Source organism: Muscardinus avellanarius, assembly GCF_963383645.1.
Source record: "Muscardinus avellanarius genome assembly, chromosome: 20".
NCBI lineage: Eukaryota > Metazoa > Chordata > Mammalia > Rodentia > Gliridae > Muscardinus > Muscardinus avellanarius.
The window spans coordinates 33,298,016-33,319,565 of NC_137806.1; the positions used below are offsets into that span (position 1 = coordinate 33,298,016).

Genomic DNA, 21,550 nt, shown 5'->3' on the forward strand with positions numbered 1-21,550 from the left:
TGTGTGTGTGTGGTGTGATGTGTGGTGTGTGTGTGTAATACTATCTGTCTTATACTGGGAATTGAACCCAGGGGATGTTTTACTTCTGAGCTGTAATCCCAGCCCTACTTTATTTTATTTTATTTTATTTTATTTCTTTAATTTGAATAAGGTCTTTCATCCGGGCCTGGTGGCATAACGCTTGTAATCCCAGTACTTGGGTGGGAGGCTTGAGACAGGAGGATCACAGATTCATGGCCAGTCTCAGCTTAGTGAGGCCCTTTGCAATTTAGTGAGACTGTTTCAAAATAAAGAATAAAAAATAGGGCGGGGTGTAGCTTGGAGGTACAGTGCCTCTGGGTTTAATTCCCAGTACCACAAAAGAAGAGAAAGAAATAGGGTCTCCTAAGTTATAGTGTGCTGGTATCTGTGGTCTTCCTATCTCAGCCTCCTAAGAACAGAGATTTGCCACTGATCTAAATACCTAGTTACCGTGTGTGTGTGTGTGTGTGTGTGTGTGTGTGTGTGTGTGTGTGTGTGTGTGTGTGAGAGAGAGAGAGAGAGAGAGAGAGAGAGAGAGAGAGAGAGAGAGAGAGAGAGAGACACTAGAGGTTGAATCCAGGAGCATTTTTCCTCCAAGCTATACTCCCAGCCCTTTTTTTATATTTATTTAGTTAGTTTTGAAACAGGGTCTTCTAGGTTGCTGAGAGTCTTGTTATGTTGCTGAGACTGGTCTTGAACTTGCAATCCTCCTGTCTCTATTTAGTAAATATAAGTAGAACATATAGTATGTGCCAAATATTATGCTTGGCATTGAAGATAATAAGATAGGGTCCCTATGAAGGAATTTCTAGTCCAGACAAGGAAATTGCTCCACAAGGATTTCAAATCCTTTGAGTTCGACCTTCCTGGATACCCCTAGAGCCTCAGCTGGCTTTGAACCTGTGCGATCCTCCTGTCTCAGCCTCCCAAGCGCGGGGATTACAAGCGTGTACCCCTTACCTTCTTAGTAGACTTTTTCATACTGTTTTTTAAAATTTCCTCATATACCCAACAGCTCCTTCGCATCCTCACTTTGAGCATGTGATTTTGCTTTTTTCACCATAAAGAAATGGAAACACAAAGATTTCTACAGATTCACGCCACATCTGCCTTATTACTGTGTCTGCAGTCACATTCTCTTCCGTCGCCTCTCGTAGTGTGGCCAGAGTCACACTACCAACTGAATGTCCTCCCTTCCTGCCAGCTCAAAGACATGGGCCCGCGTTCTTCCTTTGTTCAGACGCATTCTCTTCTGCCTGTAGACCTTTCCCATCTCAAAACCTCTTTTGAAGCCCTGGTTCTACTGTGCCTCATCTTTGCTCTTGTTTTCCATCTACCAAAACTGAGATTTAAGCTATACTTTCACTCAGTTTTTTTCCCTATTTCTTCATAAATCCACTCCGATCAGTCCCCTCACGCCCATGTCTCTGAATTGTGCCTGTGGGCATCACACGTGGCCCCACCTAGCTGAATTGGTGCTCTCTTGCCGTGTCGTCTGACTTGTCGGTGGGCTCGCCTCCTGTTGATCACTTTTCCACAACACATGTCACTTGGGTTCCTGCTGTGGCACCTGCAGAAGTTTCTGTTTCAGCCGGGTGTGGTGGCGCACACTTGTAATCCCAGAACTTGGAGGCTGAGACAGGAGGATCGCAGAGGATCAAAGCCAGCCTCAGCTACTTAGTGAGGCTCTCAGCAACTTAGACCCTGTTTCCAAATAAGTGTAAAATAGGTCTGGGAGTGTAGCCTGGAGGTAGAAAAGCACCTGAGTTCTACCCTCAGTACCACCCAAAAAAAAAAAAAAAAAAAAGTAGCTTTTTTTTTTTTTTTTTTTTTTTAAATGGTCCTGGAGATGGAGACCAGGGGAATTCTACCTTCATTTTCTACCTTTGTCAAATTCTTAAATTTGACAAACCATTTCCTAGATATCCTGTCTTTAGTCTCTCCTCTTCTTTGTGTGTTCTCCCCTTTCTCATAGTTCTCACATTTTGTCCCTCTGATGCCCACTTATCCTTTTTTTTAAACTTTTTTTATTGTTCTAATCCTAACTTAAGATACTTTTTTGATACTGATTTTTTCCAAGTTTGTTTGTTTGTCTGTTTGTTTTGGTGGTACTGGGGTTCCTGGAAACCCCTCTACCTCCGGGCTATACTCGCAGACCCATTTTTATCTTTCTTTATTTGCAAACAGGGTCTCTTAAGCCAGCAAGACTGGCTTCGAACCTGCATGATCCTCCTGTTTCCAATTCCCAAGCGCGGGAATCACAGGTGTGTGCCACCACACCTGGCATCCAACTTACTTTTTGAGCTAAAGAAATCTGATCTTCTGGAATATAACTAGGACTCTAGATAATTTTTTATTTTTAATCACCTTTTCTTTTTCTCTTTTTTTCTTAAGATTTCTATGTCAGAACCGCATTAATTTATTTCTTTATTTTTTGGGTCTCGATATTTAACTCAGGGACACTGTACCTCTCAGCTACATCTCCAGCCTTGTGTATTTTTTATTTCTGAGACAGGTTCTCACTAAATTGCCCCAGCTGGCCTGCCTGGAACTTGTAGTTCCCCTGCCTCACCCTCTCGAGTCAGAGATTACAGATACGTGCCACCATGCTCAGCAAGACCACATTATGCTACACAAATGCATTTAACTTGAAATATGTTGAGAAAAGTCTCTATTTCATATTAATTTCACTACTATTGCTTAACCATGTTTAGGAAAGTATGTGCCTGGCAAATGGCCATTGCTAAGCAAATGCTGAATTAAATTGAATCTCTCAGCAACCAAATGGAAGGAGAGTAGAAGTCCGTGAAAGCCACCACCTTACCGAAGTGTAATCTGCAGAGTGTAGAGGCACATGGGACTGGGCAGCCTGGCCCGGTACCCTCGGTGGGGAGCCCCTTCTCAGCCCACGTGTGCACTGCGCACCTCTGTGCGCTCCCCTGGGGCCGGCGCGCTTCCTGCAGGCCTGCGGGTTGCTATATCCTCACCAGCAGTGTAGTAGGCTCCAGTTTCTCTACATTGCTGTCGCTGTTTGTGATTCTCTGCTTAAAGGATTTTCTGTAGCCATTTTGCTGGGTGTGATTGATATGCCATTGATGTTGATTTGCGATCCCAAATGACTAGTGATGACGAAAATGTTTTCATGTGCTTATTTGCCATTTGTACATCTTTGGAGAGAAATGTCTTTTCAGGTCGGCACCCATTTATTTTATTGTTGAGCTGAAGGAGTTCCTTAAATATTCTGCATTTTAATATTTTACAAATACTATCTTTCACCTTGTGGAGTTTCTTTTCACTTTCTTGGTGGCGAACCTTTGACATATACAAGTTTTTAATTTTGATAAAGTCCAATTTATGTTTCCTTATTGGCTTTGCTTTGTACTTTTTTTGTGGGACTGGGGATTAAATTTAGAGCCATTCTACCTTCGAGTTACACCCCCCAGCTTGATTTTATTTTTTATTTGGAAATAGCATCTGTGAGGTTGATGAGAGTCTCACTACCTGCTGGTCACTACTCACTGTCCTTGAATTTGTGATCCTCCTGTCTCAGCCTCCGAAGTACGGGGATTACAGGAGTGTACCACCATGCCTCGCTCTGCTTTGGTATTATATTCAAGAAAACTGCCAAATCTAGTGTTGTGAAAAATCTCCACTCTTGTTGAACCTGTAATGTTTGTCTTGGTCCCTTTGAAGTTTATGTGTGTACATATGGTAGTCCTTTTTTGTGACTTCTTTTGGTCATATAAAAAGCCCATCTAAGCCGTGCTCAGCGGCACGTTCCGTAAGTGCTCCAGTACTTGGAGGCTGAGGGGAATCACAAGCTCAAGGCTAGCCTCAGCGACTTAGCCCTATTTCAAAACTAAAAGGCCTAGGGGTGTGCCTGAGAGTAAGAATACCTCTGGGTTCAGTCCTCAGCGCCATCAAAATATAGTCCATGTCCTAGAGATCAGCCAAAATGGAGCTGACACCGAGAGACTGGAGGGACTTAATGGAAATGCTCATTTCCTTTGGCTTCCTTTGTCTTCTTCTGTCCCTTTAAATTTTTTACACATCATTTTTAGCCTAGTTTCTTTGTTCCTTTTTATTCTGTCTTTTCACTTCTTTCTTTTTACTTCCATATATAGTTCCCTGCTATCCTTTCATTGTGTATATCCTTAGATTAAGGAATATTGATAAAGAATGCAAAGTTGTTTACTTATGTGCTTTGAAGTTATTATGGTAATGATAAAATATTCTGGGGGGTCTTTTTGTTTTATTTCTATAGAATAAAAGTTAAAGGCCTATAAATGGAAGGTTTGTTTTTTTTTTTTTTTTGTGGTACTGGGGATGGAACCTAGGGACATTTTACTTCTGAGCTACAGCCCCAGCCCTATTTTTTATTCTTTATTTTTTTGAAACAGGATCTCAGTGAGTTGCAGAGGGCCTCACTCTGTAGCTGAGGCTGTCTGAGAACCGCGATCCTCTTGTCTCAGCCTCTCAAATGCTGGGATGACAAGTGTGCACCACCATGCCCGCTAGGAAGATCATTTGACAGTGTTTTCCAAGTAATCATCTGTAGTTCTTTTAGAGGAGAGGGACTTGTGAGTTACCTACAGTTGGACATTTAACTGAAAATAAACAGTCCTTATCACAAATACTCATGCAGTTATTTTTCACATTGAAATTAGCTTCAGTTTTTTTCTTTTCATGTTCAACTTAAGAGTATTTACTAACTAAACCTGCTTACTAATATTTGCTATATCTGTTCCATTCAGAAGTTCTTGTATATTGGCAGTTATATTTAATGTAAATCACAGATTTGGACATGTTCCATTGGATAGTTCTGTTGATTTGCCAGTGTGTCAGAATCTTTCTCTAAGTGTGCATAAGTACTAACTCCCTGCCCTCATCAGATACTGACAGTAGGCCGTGGGGTTTTCGAAACTGGGTGTCCTGGCTGCAGCCCGCGTGCACGGAGCGTTCCCTTGTCCGCGTGCACGGAGCGTTCCCTTGTCCGCGTGCACGGAGCGTTCCCTTGTCCGCGTGCACGGAGCGTTCCCTTGTCGAGCACCTGCCGCTCCATGATTACCACTCTGCTGAGCGGATTGTGACGGATCCCAAGTACAGTTGTGCTGTCATAGTAATACAATAGTTATGTCTCCGGCCAGTCTTCTTTTCTTCATTATGAGGAGAATGCTATGCCTACAGTGTTATGTGTAGAGGGACTTTGAAATTTTGATAAGAATGCTTAGCATTCTCTTCTAATAATATAATACTGTTGTTTCTTATATTTTAGGTACATGACTAAATGCATTACATTGTGATTGGTTGTTTTTATAAGTTTTGCTTTACATATTACATTAAAATGTTATTTGAGGTAATTTAAAATTCACAAGTAGTTAAATATTAAAATGGCCTCTGGTGTTATAATCATTGGTAACTACTGCTCTTTCTCATTATGACTTCATTTTTTAATTATTTTGTCATGCAGTCCCCCTCATATTTCTTCATTCTGTTTAGGAGAGGAAAAATCTCTTCCTTCCTAACATAATCTAAATTTCCACTTTAGATGAGGTTTTAGCAAACAGGTTAATTGTATGATATACATTAACTTTTTGTCTATAGAGATACAAGATATTAAATACATATTGTTCAATTGTTATTAAATGAATGTTTTTATTGCAAAGGATAAAATATAGATGACTTTAGTGTCTTAAATTAATAGAAGATTGTTTAATTTTATCTTTTTAATATTTTGTACATATATTTCAAGTAATTTTAAAGTATTTCAGTTCAGTTTTGCTCTGGAATTATTAAAATATTTTTACTCTGCATGTATTTTTAAAGAAATCTTGAAGATTATCTTTTTTGGGTATATATTATATGCGGATAGTATTTTTTTTTTGCAAATTATCCTATCAGAAATGAAATCTGAATTGATGTACACATAGTAACCATTTTGGTTAATATATCAGATTGACTTATTATTAATATATGATTTTTTTATGATTTGTCAATACATTCAAGCAAAAATCATAAAGTTTTTTTCAGAACTTTATTTTTCTCTGGTGAGAGCAAGTTTATTATGGTCTCTGAATGGTTTCCTTCAGTTTTATATCAATATTTAACACATTTACAAAGTGCAGATATTGATGTGGCTGCTTCTTTCATAAGGTCTGTGTTGTCACCTTTAATTACTGTTCAGCGTTGTCTTCCATATTCAGTCCTGAGCGCCATGCTGGCAGGAACTGCCCTTGTGTGCCCAGTGCACAGTCCGTCAGGTAACTGGTACCTGAGAGGCGTTGGCCGCATGCGTGCGAGTCAGTCTTGGAGTCTCTGGTTTTGGGTCTTCTGTCCAATTACTTCCTTCATGGAGGTCGCGGAGCCTGAGGCCTTTTTAGGTTAGCAAGTTGCTCATGCATGTGTCCTCTCGTGGCTGCCCAGGTACGGGGTGTTAGTGGCCTCAGCAGAGAGCAGCTGGTTACTCATGGATGTGCCTTGAGGGACACCTTCCATGGTATTTGAAGAAACTGTCCTGGTTCCATGCAGGTCTTTCATTATAATGAATGTACTGGTGACTGAATTGAGAAGCCCTGCCTAGTCCCAGTCCTCTCTTCCCCTTGGTTTCGTTTTTTTCTCTCTTTCCCTTCCCTCCACCTTGCCCATGGTAGGCAAAACCCTCTATCCCTGAGATACGCCCCCAGTCCCACTAATTGCAGTCTTAATTTCCTAATTCAGTGTTTTAGATATTTGTTTAATACTATGTTGTTTCAATATTTGATTTTAAATGAAATCCTTTAATGCTCCCCTTCTCTTTGTGCCATGTCAAAATAAAATTTCGATTGTCACAAGAAGCCAGTTACTTGCTTTAGATCATAATGTCTAAAGGTAAAATCCAGTTAAACGGAAAATAATTTATCTCAACAATCCAAACCAGGTGTGGTGGTGCACACCTGTAAGTCCAGTGTTAAGTGGCCAAGACAGGAGGATCACAGGTTCAAGGCTTGCCTGAGCAACATAGACCTTCAGTAACTTAGCAAGACCCTATTTAAAATGAAAAATAGAAAGAGCAAAAGTGGCCGGGCGTGGTGGCACATGCTTGTAATCCCCGCGCTTGGGAGGCTGAGACAGGAGGATCGCGCAGGTTCGAAGCCAGTCTCAGCTACTTAGTGAGGCTCTCAGCAACTTAGTGAGACCCTGTTTCCAAATAAAATAGAAAATGGGTCTGGGAGTATAGCCTGGAAGTAGAAAGCCTCTGGGTTCCACCCTCAGTACCACCACCAAAAAAAAAAAAAAAAAAAAGAGCAAAAGTGTAGTTCAGAGAAGAATGCCCTAGTTCATTCCTAAGTATCACAAAAATAAACAAGCAAACAGTCCAATCTACCTGGTTTCTTAGATCCATTTTCATAAAATTCTGTTGGTTACACCTAATGTTCTATGAGAGTTTAATTTGTATGTTGGCCAACTGCTTAGGTCAAATTCTCTTCTAGCTCTTCAGTTACATTATCCTTAGACAAGATAGCTAATGGCAGTAGCGTGCCATGCTTGGAGGAAAACCTAATTATTTAGCTATAAGGTAGTTTTTCTGAAGACCTGTTGCTGTTAAAATACTAGTGTCCTTCCTCCTCAGTGTACTAATGTCCCATCAGAATGTGTGCTCTCTGTGCCTTTAGACTCTTGGAGACCCCTGTACAGGTTGGCAGTATAGCTGAGAGAAGGATGGGTATTCCTGTATTTGGGGATGTCTGAGAAAAGGACCAGAGCATTTTAAAACCAAACTCACTTGTTAGTTATGTGTATTGTATAAGAATGTACTTTAAGCTGGGTGCAATGCTGCACACCCGTGATTCCAGTAACTTGGGAAACTGAGGCAGGAGGGAGGATCGAAGTCAAGGCCAGCCTCTGAATTTTAGCCAGACCTGTGTGTGTATCTGTCTGTCTGTCTGTCTGTCTAACTAACTAACTCAGGGGATGTAAGGTAGTGGTAAAGCACTCCTTGATTAAATTCCCATTATTATATTAGAAAGGGGTGGGGCGGGAAGAATGTGCGTTGAGGGATGAATAGTTAGCTTATGTGATAGAATACTTCAAGAGAAATTGAGCAATATTTTATAGTCTTCTGTCTTCTAGATTTAAGTTTTGCTCTTTCACTTTATTTGGAATAATTTTAAGTTTTAGAGTGTTAAAATACTTGAACCTGAGCTAAATCTCTTCACTTTCTATTTACATTGACTACCTTATCTGTTATGTCTAAAGTTAAGTTGTAATCTATTTTTAACATATTTTAAAATGCTATATAAAAGTCTAAAATTTTACATAGACTTAAAATCAGTTTCAGCTTTCTGTTTTGGTTCTGAACCCCTCCCTTTCTCCATCCCTTTCCGCCCCTCCCCTCCACTCCCCCCTTTTCTTTCTCTATCTTTCTCTTCCCTGTTCCTTCCTCCCTCCTTTTTTTTTTCCCTCCAGAGGGCTTCACTAAGTATTAGCTGAGACTGCCCATGAACCTGCAATCCTCCTGTCTTAGCCTCCCAGATATCATTCTTTATTTTGAAACAGGGCCTCACTAAACTGTGGAGGGCTTTTCTTTCCCAAATCTGCAATCTTACTCTCTCAGCCTCCTGCGTGCTGGGAATATGCCACATCCATGTTCACACCCACTTCGAATTTTCTTTCATTCACCTCTTTTTCTTGGTATTGAAGGGAAGAGAGAGAGAGAGAGAGACAGACAGACAGACAGACAGACAGACAGACTGAGTGTGTGTGCACACACTAGAATGAAGCCCAGTGGCATTCTTTATGCCTTCTTTTCCTACCAGATTCTAGTATTATAGGCATGCACCACTGCTCCCTGTGGGAATTAGTAATCTTGACCCATTAATATTGTTTTCTTGAATTTAAAGTAATCGGCACTAGTAATTAATACTAGTTTGGCTTTTTTATAATGCGTATGTATACACGCTTGCGTATGTTTCTTTGCCCTCTTTGGTTTTGTTTTGTTTTGTATGGTGTAGTCTGTTATATTGCCCTTTTTAGCTTAGGGATTTGGGGGCTCAAGAGACTTCACCTCTTAGGCAGAACCTATAAGGAATGTCGTGTTTCCAAGGCGTGAGTTTTTGTTTTTTTCCCCTCATATAAGTTTGATCTCTTTTCTTCTTTGAAGTTATTCTGGGAAGAAAGTAGAATAGCTGAAGAATATTCTAAAGTAATGATAAAAGGGAAAGAGTATTTCCTGTTTTTGAAATAGGATAATCAGATAGAGCTATCATTCTGTCTCCTGGTTAGCTTTTATTTTGCTTATAAGATTGGTCAGGCAACTAAAATGCTATTTAAAACCTCGTTACATTTAAAAATATTTGTCTGCCAATATGTTTATTTCCATAGCACCAACTATGGAAACGGCACATGTATTTATAATTTTGTCTGTCTGTTTTAAAACAGCTAATGCTAAGTTGCTGAATCTGGTCTCCAGCCTGCCTCATCCTCCCAAGTGCTAAGATTACAGGTATTGGCCATACTTGGCTGGCATTTATAATTGAGATGAATTCTCAGCCACACTCTCCTGTGCTGTTTGCAGCTGCCCCCTTCCTGGTGAGTGCGGTCTCGGTGAGCCTTCCCGGGCCCTGGCCTGCTCTCTCCCCTGGAGCGCCCCTCCCTCTGGCGTTGCCCAGCTTTACTAGGCAGTTTGTTTCCTACCTGTCCCCAATTGTCCACAGAGTGCTTTTTGGAAAACCTCTACTGCAAATGATCACTAGGTGCTGTATGTGAGGAAGTATAATGGGAAGAAACCAGACAGTGCCGAAGTCAGCCAGGCATGGTGGCGTGCCCCTGAATCGTAGTGCTTGAGAGGCCGAGACAGGAGGATTGCAGGTTTGAGGCAACTCAGCAACACCGTGAGGTTCCCAGGGACCTAGGGAGACCTGTTTCCAAACAAAACATAGGGCTGTGGGTGTAGCTGGTGGTAGAATGCCCCTGAGCTCACCGCCCCCCAGCACCGAAAGAAATAGAAACGAGTACAATATTAGCTAATACTTATAAACCCATAGCTTACCATGTAATTTTCCTAATAGTAAACATAACCAGGGAATTGGCCAGGTAATCTCAAAACCATACAGAGCATTTGGTGAAAATTGTGAAACAAAATTGTTTCCCAGAATAAGACCGTGATGTTTAAATTCCACTGTTGAAGTAGTTTGCATCATCTAACTCCAGGGTCTGTCTCCATAGGAACCCAGTGCTCTTTCCACACCTCAACGCACAGCTTGGACTCTCTGACCACTGTCCGGTCCTTTTGTAATTGGAGGGAAGGAAGTGTTCACTGTAAAGCACTGTACACCGCGAGCTCGGCAGTGGGCCGGCTCGCACTGTTAAACTGAGCAGTTTTGTTTCTAAGAGAATATAAGCAGTGTACATTGTTATCAGTAAGGACATCTTACTCTATTGCAGTGAACATTTATACCATTTGGCATTATTTCCTTTGTGGCACTGGGGTTCCTTCTACCTCCAGGCTACACTCCCAGACCTATTTTTATATTTCTATTTGGAAGCAGGGTCTCTTAAGCCAGCACAGCTGGCTCCGAACCTGCGCGATCCTCCTGTCTCCGCTTCCCAAGCGCAGGGATTACAAGTGTGCGTCACCACGCCCGGCTCTAAAATGTTTTAAATGTACAATATCATGATGATATCCTTTTTGGGAGGATGTTGGGGATTGAATCCAGGGTCATTCTACCTCTCAACTACACCCCCAGCCCTTTTTAATTTTTTTCTTTTGGAACAGGATCTTCCTAGGTTATTGAGTCTCACTGTGGTGCTGAGGCTGTCCTTGAACCTGCGATCCTTCTTTCTCAGCCTCCTAAATACTGGGATTATAGGTGTGCTACACCAAGCCCAGCTCATAATGGTATTCTTAAATTGAAAGCTACTATTTTACCTGAATTCAAAACATTATTCATGTCAGACTGTAACAGAATTCTTGTTCATCCATGAGGCTGTATTAAGTTGAGTGAGTTTTTGTTATTGATTTAAAAATATCTGGGATAAACCTAACTACATAACAGTTTTGAGTTAAAAAAAGGGTAAAACAACCCCTGATTATGCCGATTATGTCTTTGTTTAGGTCACACTGATGTTATGTGTAGCCATAATGACCTCTCATCTATCTCCTAAAAATAGGAAGTTTGTTTTGCCTTCTTTGTTTTAAGTTGATAGTATTGACTTCTTCCATAACTGTATTCTAACATAGAACCTTCTGTGAGTTCAGATTGCATTTGGAGAGAGTTGGTACTTAGAGGTAGTTTTTGTTAGATTTCCACTATCTTTCCAGTTTTGGGGGGAACTCAATTTTTTCTCTTTATGCTTTGCTGTGGGTTGAACCCAGAGCCTCATGCTTGCTAGGTAGCAGCCACTCTACCATTGAGTAATCACCCACTCCTAAATGGTTTTCCTAACCATAATTTAATTTTTGGTATTCTTGGGAAAGGTAAAATACACTGTAAATGTATAGGTAGATGCTACTATACCAGTAGAGGTACCAAAAGGGAGAATAATTGTGGCTTTAAAGCTTTTCAAAGTATTGACATATATATGATCCTCAGAAAATTTTAATTGGTCTTATTATTTTTAAATGCATTCTCTTTATTTTATATAGAAATGCACTAGGCCTGATATCAAGAATTGCTTGACCAGGCTCACCTGTCTAGCCAGCGTGTTGACTTCCCCAGAGCTCATTCCGCTCCTTCCTCTCAACGTGGCCCTCGGCAGCCTCCGCAGCTGAAAGCCCAGCACAATACTTATGCGGAGCCCAGCCCTCACTTGCACTGCAGCCTGCAGCGCGCACCGAGCCAGCAGCAAGCGCTTCCGGGAACCTCTTTCGATGCTTTCCAGGCCTCTGTGACAGAGAGGATAGTTCACTAGTCAGGTGATGGCTGGAGCAACTGAGTTTTTCATTTGAAGCCTTCGTTGCTTCATTAGTACTACTAGTAATGAGCACATTCTAACTGGAAGCCTCGTATTTATGTGTTCATGTTTTAGAGCTTAAAATGTCAGTGAGTTTTTCAGAATAAAATGAACTTCAGAATACAAAGGGAGAATGCCTTCCTACTGTTTATTCATTTTTTGTTGTTGTAGGAGAGGTTGAAACCAGGGACATGCTTTTAAGCCATTCCTATTTCTATGGTTTATTTTGAAATGGGGTCTAGCCAGCTTGCTGAGGGTCTTACTGTATTGCTGAGGTTGGTCTCAAATCTGTTATCCTTTCTTGGCTCCTTAAGTACTGAGATTACACATGTTTTTCACCAGGCTCAGCTCCTCTTTGTGTGTGTGTGTGTGTGTGTGTGTGTGTGTGTGTGTGTGTGTGTGTGTTACTGGGGATTGAACCTAGGAACATTTTACCTCTGAACTATACCCTCAAGTCCTGTTTAATTTTTGTATCTTGAAACAGGGTCTCACTAAGTTGCTGAGGCTGGCTGCGAACCTGGGTCTTCCTTTCTAAACCTCCCAAATAGCTCACAGGCAATGCACTACCACTCCTGGCTCTTAATTACTTTTCAGTGTTCGTTCTGGCTTTGTTTTTATAAAATGAATCATCCTTTTTTCATAAGCAGATAGCTTTATCATGTTGGTAGTAACTTACAGCCAGTGAAATCATGAAGGTGGCTGGCATCAAGCTGAGAGGCGATCACAGCTGTCAGCTGTCTGCGTACAGAGGAAGGAAGCATCTCACAATATTGTAGAACTGGCAGAATGATGAACGGGATCTTATTTTCTATGTGATTTATAATGTCTATAAGTTATAGCAGAAGTCTGCTTTTAAAATCTTCAATGCCATTTTAAAGTATACCTTGTTACCTTTGTTCCTGAGGAGTCTAGAGAAAAAAAAATACCAACCTTCTGCTTAAGAACAAAAAACAAAACCTGTAGGAAACATTGTCATTTCTCTTAATGTTTTTCGTCAAGTTGATTTCTTGTTTATATAGCAGATAAGGCGTGGCCTTGGAAGCGCCAGAGCTCCTGGCCCAGCCAGTTTGGTGACCGTGGGCACGCTCGTCTAGCTCTCCTTTGGGCCTTGGTATCCGATTCATCAAAACAGGAAACTGAACTAAGTGATCTCCAGGATCCATTCCGGTTGTAAAATGTTATGACTGAATATAAAGGTTGTGCATATTTATGTTAATTTCTTTTCATTTTAGATATGATGAATGGATTAAAGCTGATAAAATAGTAAGACCTGCTGATAAAAATGTGCCAAAGATAAAACATCGGAAGAAAATAAAGGTATGCGTTGTTTTTGTTGCACAGCATTAACTCCTAATTTAAGACCTTTCCTTCAGAAGGATGTAGTTATGTGTGTGTGCCTTAGTGTTGCTCTGACTCTGGAAATAACCAAATTTTCAAATGCTTGATTTTATTGCAAATAACTTGTCTCCTTTTGGAAAGTGTTTTAAAAATAGTGCTAAATGAGCTGGGCATGGTGGTACATGCTTATAATCCCAATACTTGGGAGGCTGAGACAGGAGGACTGTGGATTTTATAGCCAACCTCAGCTACTTTAGTGAGACATTCTACAACTTAGTGAGACCTTGTTTCAAAATAAATAATAAATATAGGGCTGGGGGTGCAGCTCAGAGGTAAAATGCCCCTGGGTTTCATCCCCAGTACTGCAAAAAAAGAAAAGAAAAAAGAAAAAGAAACATTGCTAAATAATCTTAGGATTTTTTCAGTTTTTGTGTTACAGAACGCCACCTAAAGTAGATTTTATTTACCACTTCAACCTTTCCTATTTCTCTGCTTTTCAATGAGAAGCTGTCAAGCAGCATGGCTAGGAGACACGGGTTATTGTAGGAGCTTATAAACAATTGTGAGGAAGAAGAGGGGGTATCCAAAGGTGGAGCCCATTTTTCTCTTCATTTGTACCCTGCTCCCGGCAGTGGCATAGAGTATGTTCACAAGACCCTTTTACCTTACATAGACAACCTGGGTATCTACTAATGAACTCACATGGAAAGTTAATGTTACATTTATATTAAGCTAGAATTACTCTTGTTCATTCTGAGACTAATTCTCGCTTAAACGTTTGATTAGAAAGTGGACCATTAACTGGGTTTTAAAATTTTTAAATCTTTTTAATTTTTTTATACTTTGAATGGTATATATAGTTGAGGTGCTTAATATTCCTTCTGAAATGGAATCTTCCTATCCAAAGTGAGGAGCTGTTTAACTTTCTGCTTCACTAAGTTGCTGAATCTGGCTTCAAACTTGCAATCCTCCTGTCTCAGCCTCCCAAGTACTGGGATTGCAAGCGTGTGCCGCCACACCTGGCTTAGAATTTCTAAGATACAGGATAGGGTAGGTATGGAAGAAGCAATATTGATTATTAGAGAGTTTTTCTAAATATTTGTGTTTCTTGCTTGCTTCCTTCTTGGGCATTATTAGAATTCGTGGTCATGAGCTGGGCATGGTAGCGCATACTTGTAATCCCAGCATTTGGTAGGCTGAAACTGAGGACCACAGTTTGCAGACAGCTTCAGCTACTTAGGCCCTTTGCAGCTCAGTGAGACCTGGTTTCAAAATAAATAATAAAAAATTAGGGCTGGGGTGTAGCTTGGAGGTAGAATGCCTCTGGGTTCCATCTTCAGTACCGCCCTAAAAAAAAAAATCGTCATAAGGGGAAGGGGCATGTGAATTTTAAAAAATGTTGCCTAGGTAACATTTTACAATAGTCCACACCCCTTTCTCACTCTACCTCCTCTTTCTGAGACCTGTGTTGCAGAGACTCCTCTTGTAGCCACTAAAAAAACATTTTTTTGGGGGGGGGTACTGGGGTTCTTGAAAACTTTTCTGCTTCTGGGCTACACTCCCAGACATCTATTTTTTTTATTTGGAAACAGGTTCTCTTAAGCCAGCAAGGCTGGCTTCAAACCTGCACGATCCTCCTGTCTCCGCCTTCCAAGCATGGGGATTACTAGTATGCGTCACCATGTCCGACTGAAAAAACGTATTTGAACTTCAACTAGCATGGATTTATTTATTTATTTATTTATTTTGCAGTACTGGGGATGGAACCCAGGGGCATTCTACCTCTGAGCCTACGCCCTTGGTCCTATTTTTAGTCTTTATATTTTTTGAAAGAAGGTCTCACTGAGTTGCAAAGGGCCTCGCTTAAGTAGCTGAGGCTGTCTGCAAACCATGATCCTCTGGTCTCTGCCCCGCAAATGCTAGGATTACATGCGTGGTAGATTGTGACCTCGGGGATGAGGTAGTAAAGTTGTGAAAGTTCGGCAATAGCAGAAAAATGACGACAGTGTAGTTGGCAGGCTCTGGAAGTTTCCCTGCACAGAAGCCACCTCAGTGTGTTCTGAGCAGCCGAGTTGCTCTAAGGAGTGTGTCTAAGTGATAGCGCCTTACAACTCAAGACTGCTGGGGCCCATCTGACTTCCTAGATGAGAGGGTGTTTTCAGGAGTTTGTGTTCCTTACACGCTCTGGGAAGATGCTAATGTTGCTGAGCTAGGGACAAACCTTGAAGAGCTGCTATTCTAAGAGTATTTCTTATAAAAAGGAATTAGTCTCTCTCCTGTGAATCTGGGATGATATATACTAAGGAGAATTGTGAAAATCATCACTCAAATTTTGTAGTCTGATGATTTATTGCATACCCACACATCAGAGAACTGTTGAAATTATATCTTTTCTATAAGTTATTTTTAAATAAATTTAGAAAAAAAAGTTTTTAGGAAATACGTTAGCGTTGGCTCATAGATTTTTAAGCAGTTTGAGATCTTTGTTTTTGTTTTTCTGACATATTAATCTTTCAATAAGGTAGGAAGGTTGCCCAGACTCGACCTTACAACAGATCTTTGGTTTTGCTTCTCCCCAGCTGTCAGCTGAATGAAAATAAGGAATGTTATTCTTATTCCACATTTTATAATGAGAACATTAAATTTAAGATGTTTAATTTTGATGATAAAATTGTTTCATTTCTCTGTATATTTATTTTGAATCTCTTATGATATACTTTTGAAGTATTTGTAACATCAGTCATTAGTTGTATACAGCTTTTATAGTCTTATTATTTGATTGCCAATATTGTAAACACAACATTTTTTGCATCCTATAGTATTTTTTTAATATTTTAAAAAAACCTTTGTTTTAAAGAGCTTTTTATATTCTTTTTTTTTTAAGGTGATACTGGGGGTAGAACCCAGGGGCTTTTTTTTTTTTTACCACTGGGCTGTACTCCCAGACCTATTTTATATTTTTTATATGGAAACAGGGTCTCACTAAGTTGCTGAGAGCTTCACCTAAGTAGCTGAGGCTGGCTTCGAACCTGTGCGATCCTCCTGTCTCAGCCTCCCAAGTACAGGGATTGCAAGTGTGCGCCACCAGGCCCGGCTATATTCTTTGTTAAATATTTAACAAAATATTCTGTAACTTTAAGTTAAAAATGGTATTATTACTACTAATAATAAATATTTTATGATAAATTATGGCTAACATGAGTATTTTTCTCCCTTAGAATAAATTAGACAAAGAAAAAGACAAAGATGAAAAATATTCTCCTAAAAACTGTAAACTTCGGCGCTTGTCTAAACCACCATTTCAGACAAATTCATCTCCTGAAATGGTGTCCAAACTGGATCTTACTGATGCCAAAAACTCGGACACAGCTCATATTAAATCCATCGAGATTACCTCCATCCTTAATGGACTTCAAGGTAAACATAACACATTCTGGTGCATGCAAGTATTTAATTTTAATTTCTCTAAGTTAATGTCTATAAAGGGTGTGTGTGTGTGTGTGTGTGTGTGTGTGTGTGTGTGTGTGTGGCAGAGGAATGAAGCCAGGGACATTCTACCTTCTGGTTAAACCCCCATCCCTATTGTATTTTTAGTTTGAAACAGGGTCTCTTTAGATTGATGAGAAGGCTCACTACCTGCTGAGAGACTGTCTTGGAACCTGCATTCCTCCTGTTTCGGCCTCCCAAGTACTGGGATTACAGGCATGTACCATCATGCCTGGCTATAAAGATAATTTAATGTTATTATCCGATTGCTTTTTAGCCAGAATTTTGTTGACTCATTTGTTATTTGTAAGAAAAATTTCTACTGATTGAGTCCTGGAAATCTTACTACTATTAGTAAATCCAAGGGCACTATTAAATTTTAGTTAAAATGTCATACTCACTCTATGGTACCATTACTGTGTCTCCCCCAACCCCCAGGAACCACCTCTTGGTTGCCATGTAAAACATAGTCAATGTTGCGCTGTCAGACTGCAAAGCATAATGGCTGCTTTCTGGCATCGATCACATCTATCATGACATCTCTTGGTGGCGTAGCTTAGCACAGAATGCATAACGAAGCGTCAGTCGTAACTACAGGTGCGGGGGGGGGTCACAGCTAAGTTCTGTTGGCAGGAAATGAGAGGCGCCTGATCTCTGAGACAAAATAAAATAGTTTAGCCTTTTAAAAATTCGTATTGCGCCGGGCGTGGTGGCGCACGCTTGTAATCCCCGCACTTGGGAGGCGGAGACAGGAGGATCGCGCAGGTTCGAAGCCAGCGGCGCTGGCGTAAGAGACCCTGTTTCAAAAATATAAAATAGGTCTGGGAGTGTAGCCCGGAGGAAGAAGGGCTTCCAGGAACCCAGTACCACCAAAAAAAAAAAAAATTCGTATTGCTTGTGACTTCAAAATTCTGACAGTTACATGTTCTGAGTGTAATGGGAATTGGGTTTTTCTTACTGTTTATTATTTTGCTTTTTGGTACTGGAGGTTTTAACCCAGGGACATTCTGCTTCTTAGCCACACACCCAGCCCTATTTTATTTCATTTTTAAATTTTATTCAACTTTTTTTATTAAAGAAGGGTCTTGCTGAGCGTCTCGCTGGGTTGCCGAGGCTGTCTTCGAACTCACAGTCCTTCTGTCTCGGCCTCCCACTTGCTGGGGTTATAGTCATGCACTACCACACCTGGTTAAATTCATAATTTTTGTGCTTACAATTTGATGAGTTTGAGTAACTGGATACGATGGTATAAGTACCACCGTGATCATGGTAATAGAACATTTCCCTCATGGGGTGAGTGTCTTAACCTGTTTGAAACCCAGTTTTTTCAGCTGTGACCTGGGGATAATAGAAGCAACGCAGGGTCTCTGTAAGCTAATATGACTACATTATGCGTGTCAGCGTGCTCATCACGTTTTCCCCTCCTGTTTCTAGCTTCTGAGAGTTCTGCTGAAGACAGTGAACAAGATGATGACAGAGGGGTCCAGGACATAGACAGTAGTGGCAAAGAGGAATCAAAGACTGATCATTTAGTCCACACCAGGAATGAGCTCATCTCAAAAGAAGAACAGAACAGGTCTTCGTTGCTGGAAGAAAACAAAGTCATCGCAGATTTGGTAACATCCAAACCACTGTCAAAATCTCCAGAAAGATTAAGAAAAGATACAGAAGAAATTTCTGAAGATACCGATTATGAAGATGATGATGAACTCACAAAAAAGAGAAAAGATGTCAAGAAGGACACAGCAGACAAGTCTTCCAAGTCTCAAATGAAGCGCGGTAAGAGGAGGCATTGCAACACAGAGGACTGTTCCAAAGCGGGATCGCCTGGCAAGAAGGAAGACAGGGCCAGGAGCAGAGAGTCACTGTGCGTAGGACGCAGCAGCAGCAGCTCTTCCGATGAAGACGATGGAGACAAGCCCACAGCAAAGGCCACGCCACCCAAGAAGCACAATGGACTGGAGGAGAAGAGGACATCTCTGCGGACAACCGGCTTCTATTCCGGATTCTCAGAAGTGGCAGAAAAAAGGATAAAACTTTTAAATAACTCTGATGAAAGACTTCAGAACAGCAGGGCTAAAGATCGAAAAGATGTCTGGTCAAGTATTCAGGGACAGTGGCCTAAAAAAACACTGAAGGAGCTTTTTTCAGACTCTGATACTGAGGCTGCAGCTTCCCCGCCCCATCCTGCCCCGGAGGAGGTCGTAGCAGAGGAGTCGCTGCAGACTGTTGCTGAGGAAGAGAGCTGTGTGCCCAGTGCAGAGCTAGAAAAACCACCAGCAGCCAGTGTTGATAGTAAGCCCATTGAGGAAAAAATAGTAGAGGTCAGTGACAGAAAAGCAGAATTTCCAAGTAGTGGCAGTAATTCAGTGCTAAATACCCCTCCTACTACACCTGAATCGCCTTCGTCCGTCACTGTCACAGAAGCCAGTCAGCAGCAGTCTTCTGTCACAGTATCAGAACCCCTGGCTCCAAACCAAGAAGAGGTTCGAAGTATCAAGAGTGAAACTGATAGCACAATTGAAGTTGACAGTGTTGCAGGAGAGCTCCAGGAACTCCAGTCTGAAGGGAATAGCTCCCCAGCAGGCTTTGAGGCCAGCGTGAGCTCCAGCGGCAGCAACCAGCCAGAGGCAGAACATCCTGAAAAAGGTGAGGAGGGTTTGTGTTTGACTCTAGGGCTCCCTTGCAGTCCTGATGGTTTCACAGTGTCTCTTGTTTTAAGTGAGGCGTGTAAGTGGCAAACTTGTATGAACGTGGTAAAAGTGGAGATTTGGAAGGTAATTTGAATAATGATTGTGAAATACATTTAAGAGCTTGAGAAGGTCTTAATGTCTTTTGCTTGATCATGGTCTTTCAAGTGGATCAAAACACATGCTGGGAATTACACCTGGGCCCAAGCCAAACCTGTTGACAATTCATTATATACATTGGTTGACTATGTGGCATGAGGGGCTTAAATCTATTTCTGTAACATTGTTTTTGCAGTTGTAATGTGCAGCTTCTCACAAACATTTTGATTTATTGACAGACCCCTCCACCCTTAACCAATACTGTATGTAGGGTTCGGAGCCACCAACTGTCCAGGCACTGCTCTCCTCAGACAACCGTGTCAAACTGATTTTCAAGCCTGACTAACTTGTGTGAGTTTGTAAAGGAATTTGATGCTTTCTTAGATGCATAGCTTCCAAATTGAAGGACTATTGTGTATATTAATGATCTACAGTAATACTTTTTTGATTTTCCCTGAACTTGTTACAAGTGGAAGCTCAAATTAGTACGCTCCCCAAAAATATTAGTGCCTTCTAGATAGTGCCATACCCCTACTTTTCTTATAAACAATTTTGTTCAGGTGTCAAAATCAGTTCTCTGCAGGCTGACACTTGGCTTTGAAACACACCCTCATTAGATTTTAGTGTCCTAGATTTTGGTTACCATTAAAGAGATATGTTGTAGATAAGATTAGTTAATTAAAATTTTTCTCACAGATCTTTACTTGAAACATTTTTTCAGTAAGTAAATATCATACTTGTAATTAAATTGGGATATACATGTATATACTACTATTTATGTGCCATACTGTCTCACGGAACGGCATTGTATCGGCTTGATGACAGTGATGTTCAAAGTGAGAGATCCTTTATCATAGAAGCTTAGATAGGTTTTCAACACTAAGAAAAGGTTTTGTAGTGATAGTTCTACAAAGGCTCCATCCTAGCCTTGTTCCTTATATCTTGAAAATGATTAACAATTACAATTAAGCCGAGTATGGTGGTGCACACTTTTAATTCTAGTACTTGGGAGGCTGAGACAGGAGGGATCTCAGGTTCATGGCCAACCTCAGCTATTTAGTGAAGCCTCTGCAACTTAGTGAGACCCTGTTTCAGAATAAAAAATAAAAAACAGGACTGGGGTTTTATCTCAGAGGTAGAATGCCCCTGGGTTCAATCCTTAGTACTGCCAAAAAAAAAAAAAAAAAAATAATAATAATAATAATAATCAGAAACAGTTATGCTATCTTGATGGACTTAACACCACCATTTTGAATCTTTTTTTTTTGGGGGGGGGTGGTACTGGGGTTCCTGGAAGCCCCTCTACCTCCGGGCTACACTCCCAGACCTATTTTTACATTTTTATTTGGAAACAGGGTCTCCTAAGCCAGCGCGCGCGGCTGGCTTTGAACCTGTGCAATCCTCCTGTCTCTGCCTCCCAAGCGCGGGGATTACAAGCGTGTGCCACCACGCCCGGCCCCATTTTGAATCTTTATGAGTATGGTGGGGGTTGATGGCAGACCCCAGGTAATATGCATGCTAGACAAGTATTTTAGAAAAGTATTCTACCCTGTATCACATGGTCTCATTTTAATAAGTTTATGGCACAAGAATATCGAAGGATTCACTTGTATTAAAAGCAAAAATGTAGGTTCTGCAATTTGCTTTTTTTTTTTAAGCTTTAAAAGAGTTTATTAAAAAGATAGAAATAGAGAAGATAGTTACAGCCTCATGTTACCGGGTAACATGAGGGGTTGTTTCGAGTGAATTCAGCCTAGGTTCTGCAATTTAGATTAGGTTTTACTCTAACTTAGCCTACACAAAATTTTTATTTCTTAGTATCAAAAAACCTTAGAATTGAAATCTCTTGAAGAGAAACTTGACAGTTATTTTTAAGATTCTCTAGTTTAAATATTCAATCTGTAAATCACTTTTTATGTTCCATTTAAATTATTTTATTAAAGTAGACAGAAAAAAATCATAAGATATGATCCATCAAAAATGAA

The 21,550-nt window shown here is 40.7% G+C and overlaps 1 protein-coding gene across 1 annotated transcript in view; it reads left to right on the forward strand.

Annotated features, from left to right (window-relative positions):
* ARID4B (AT-rich interaction domain 4B) overlaps positions 1 to 21,550 on the forward strand; it is a gene marked incomplete at both ends in the record, with an annotated part of 73,090 nt that overhangs the window by 41,731 nt on the left and 9,809 nt on the right. Inside the window, 3 exons of the mRNA XM_080717231.1 lie at positions 13,185 to 13,269; positions 16,509 to 16,707; positions 18,211 to 19,425. Coding sequence (XP_080573357.1) covers positions 13,185 to 13,269; positions 16,509 to 16,707; positions 18,211 to 19,425 — 1,499 coding nt within the window. The remainder of the gene's footprint in view (positions 1 to 13,184; positions 13,270 to 16,508; positions 16,708 to 18,210; positions 19,426 to 21,550) is intronic.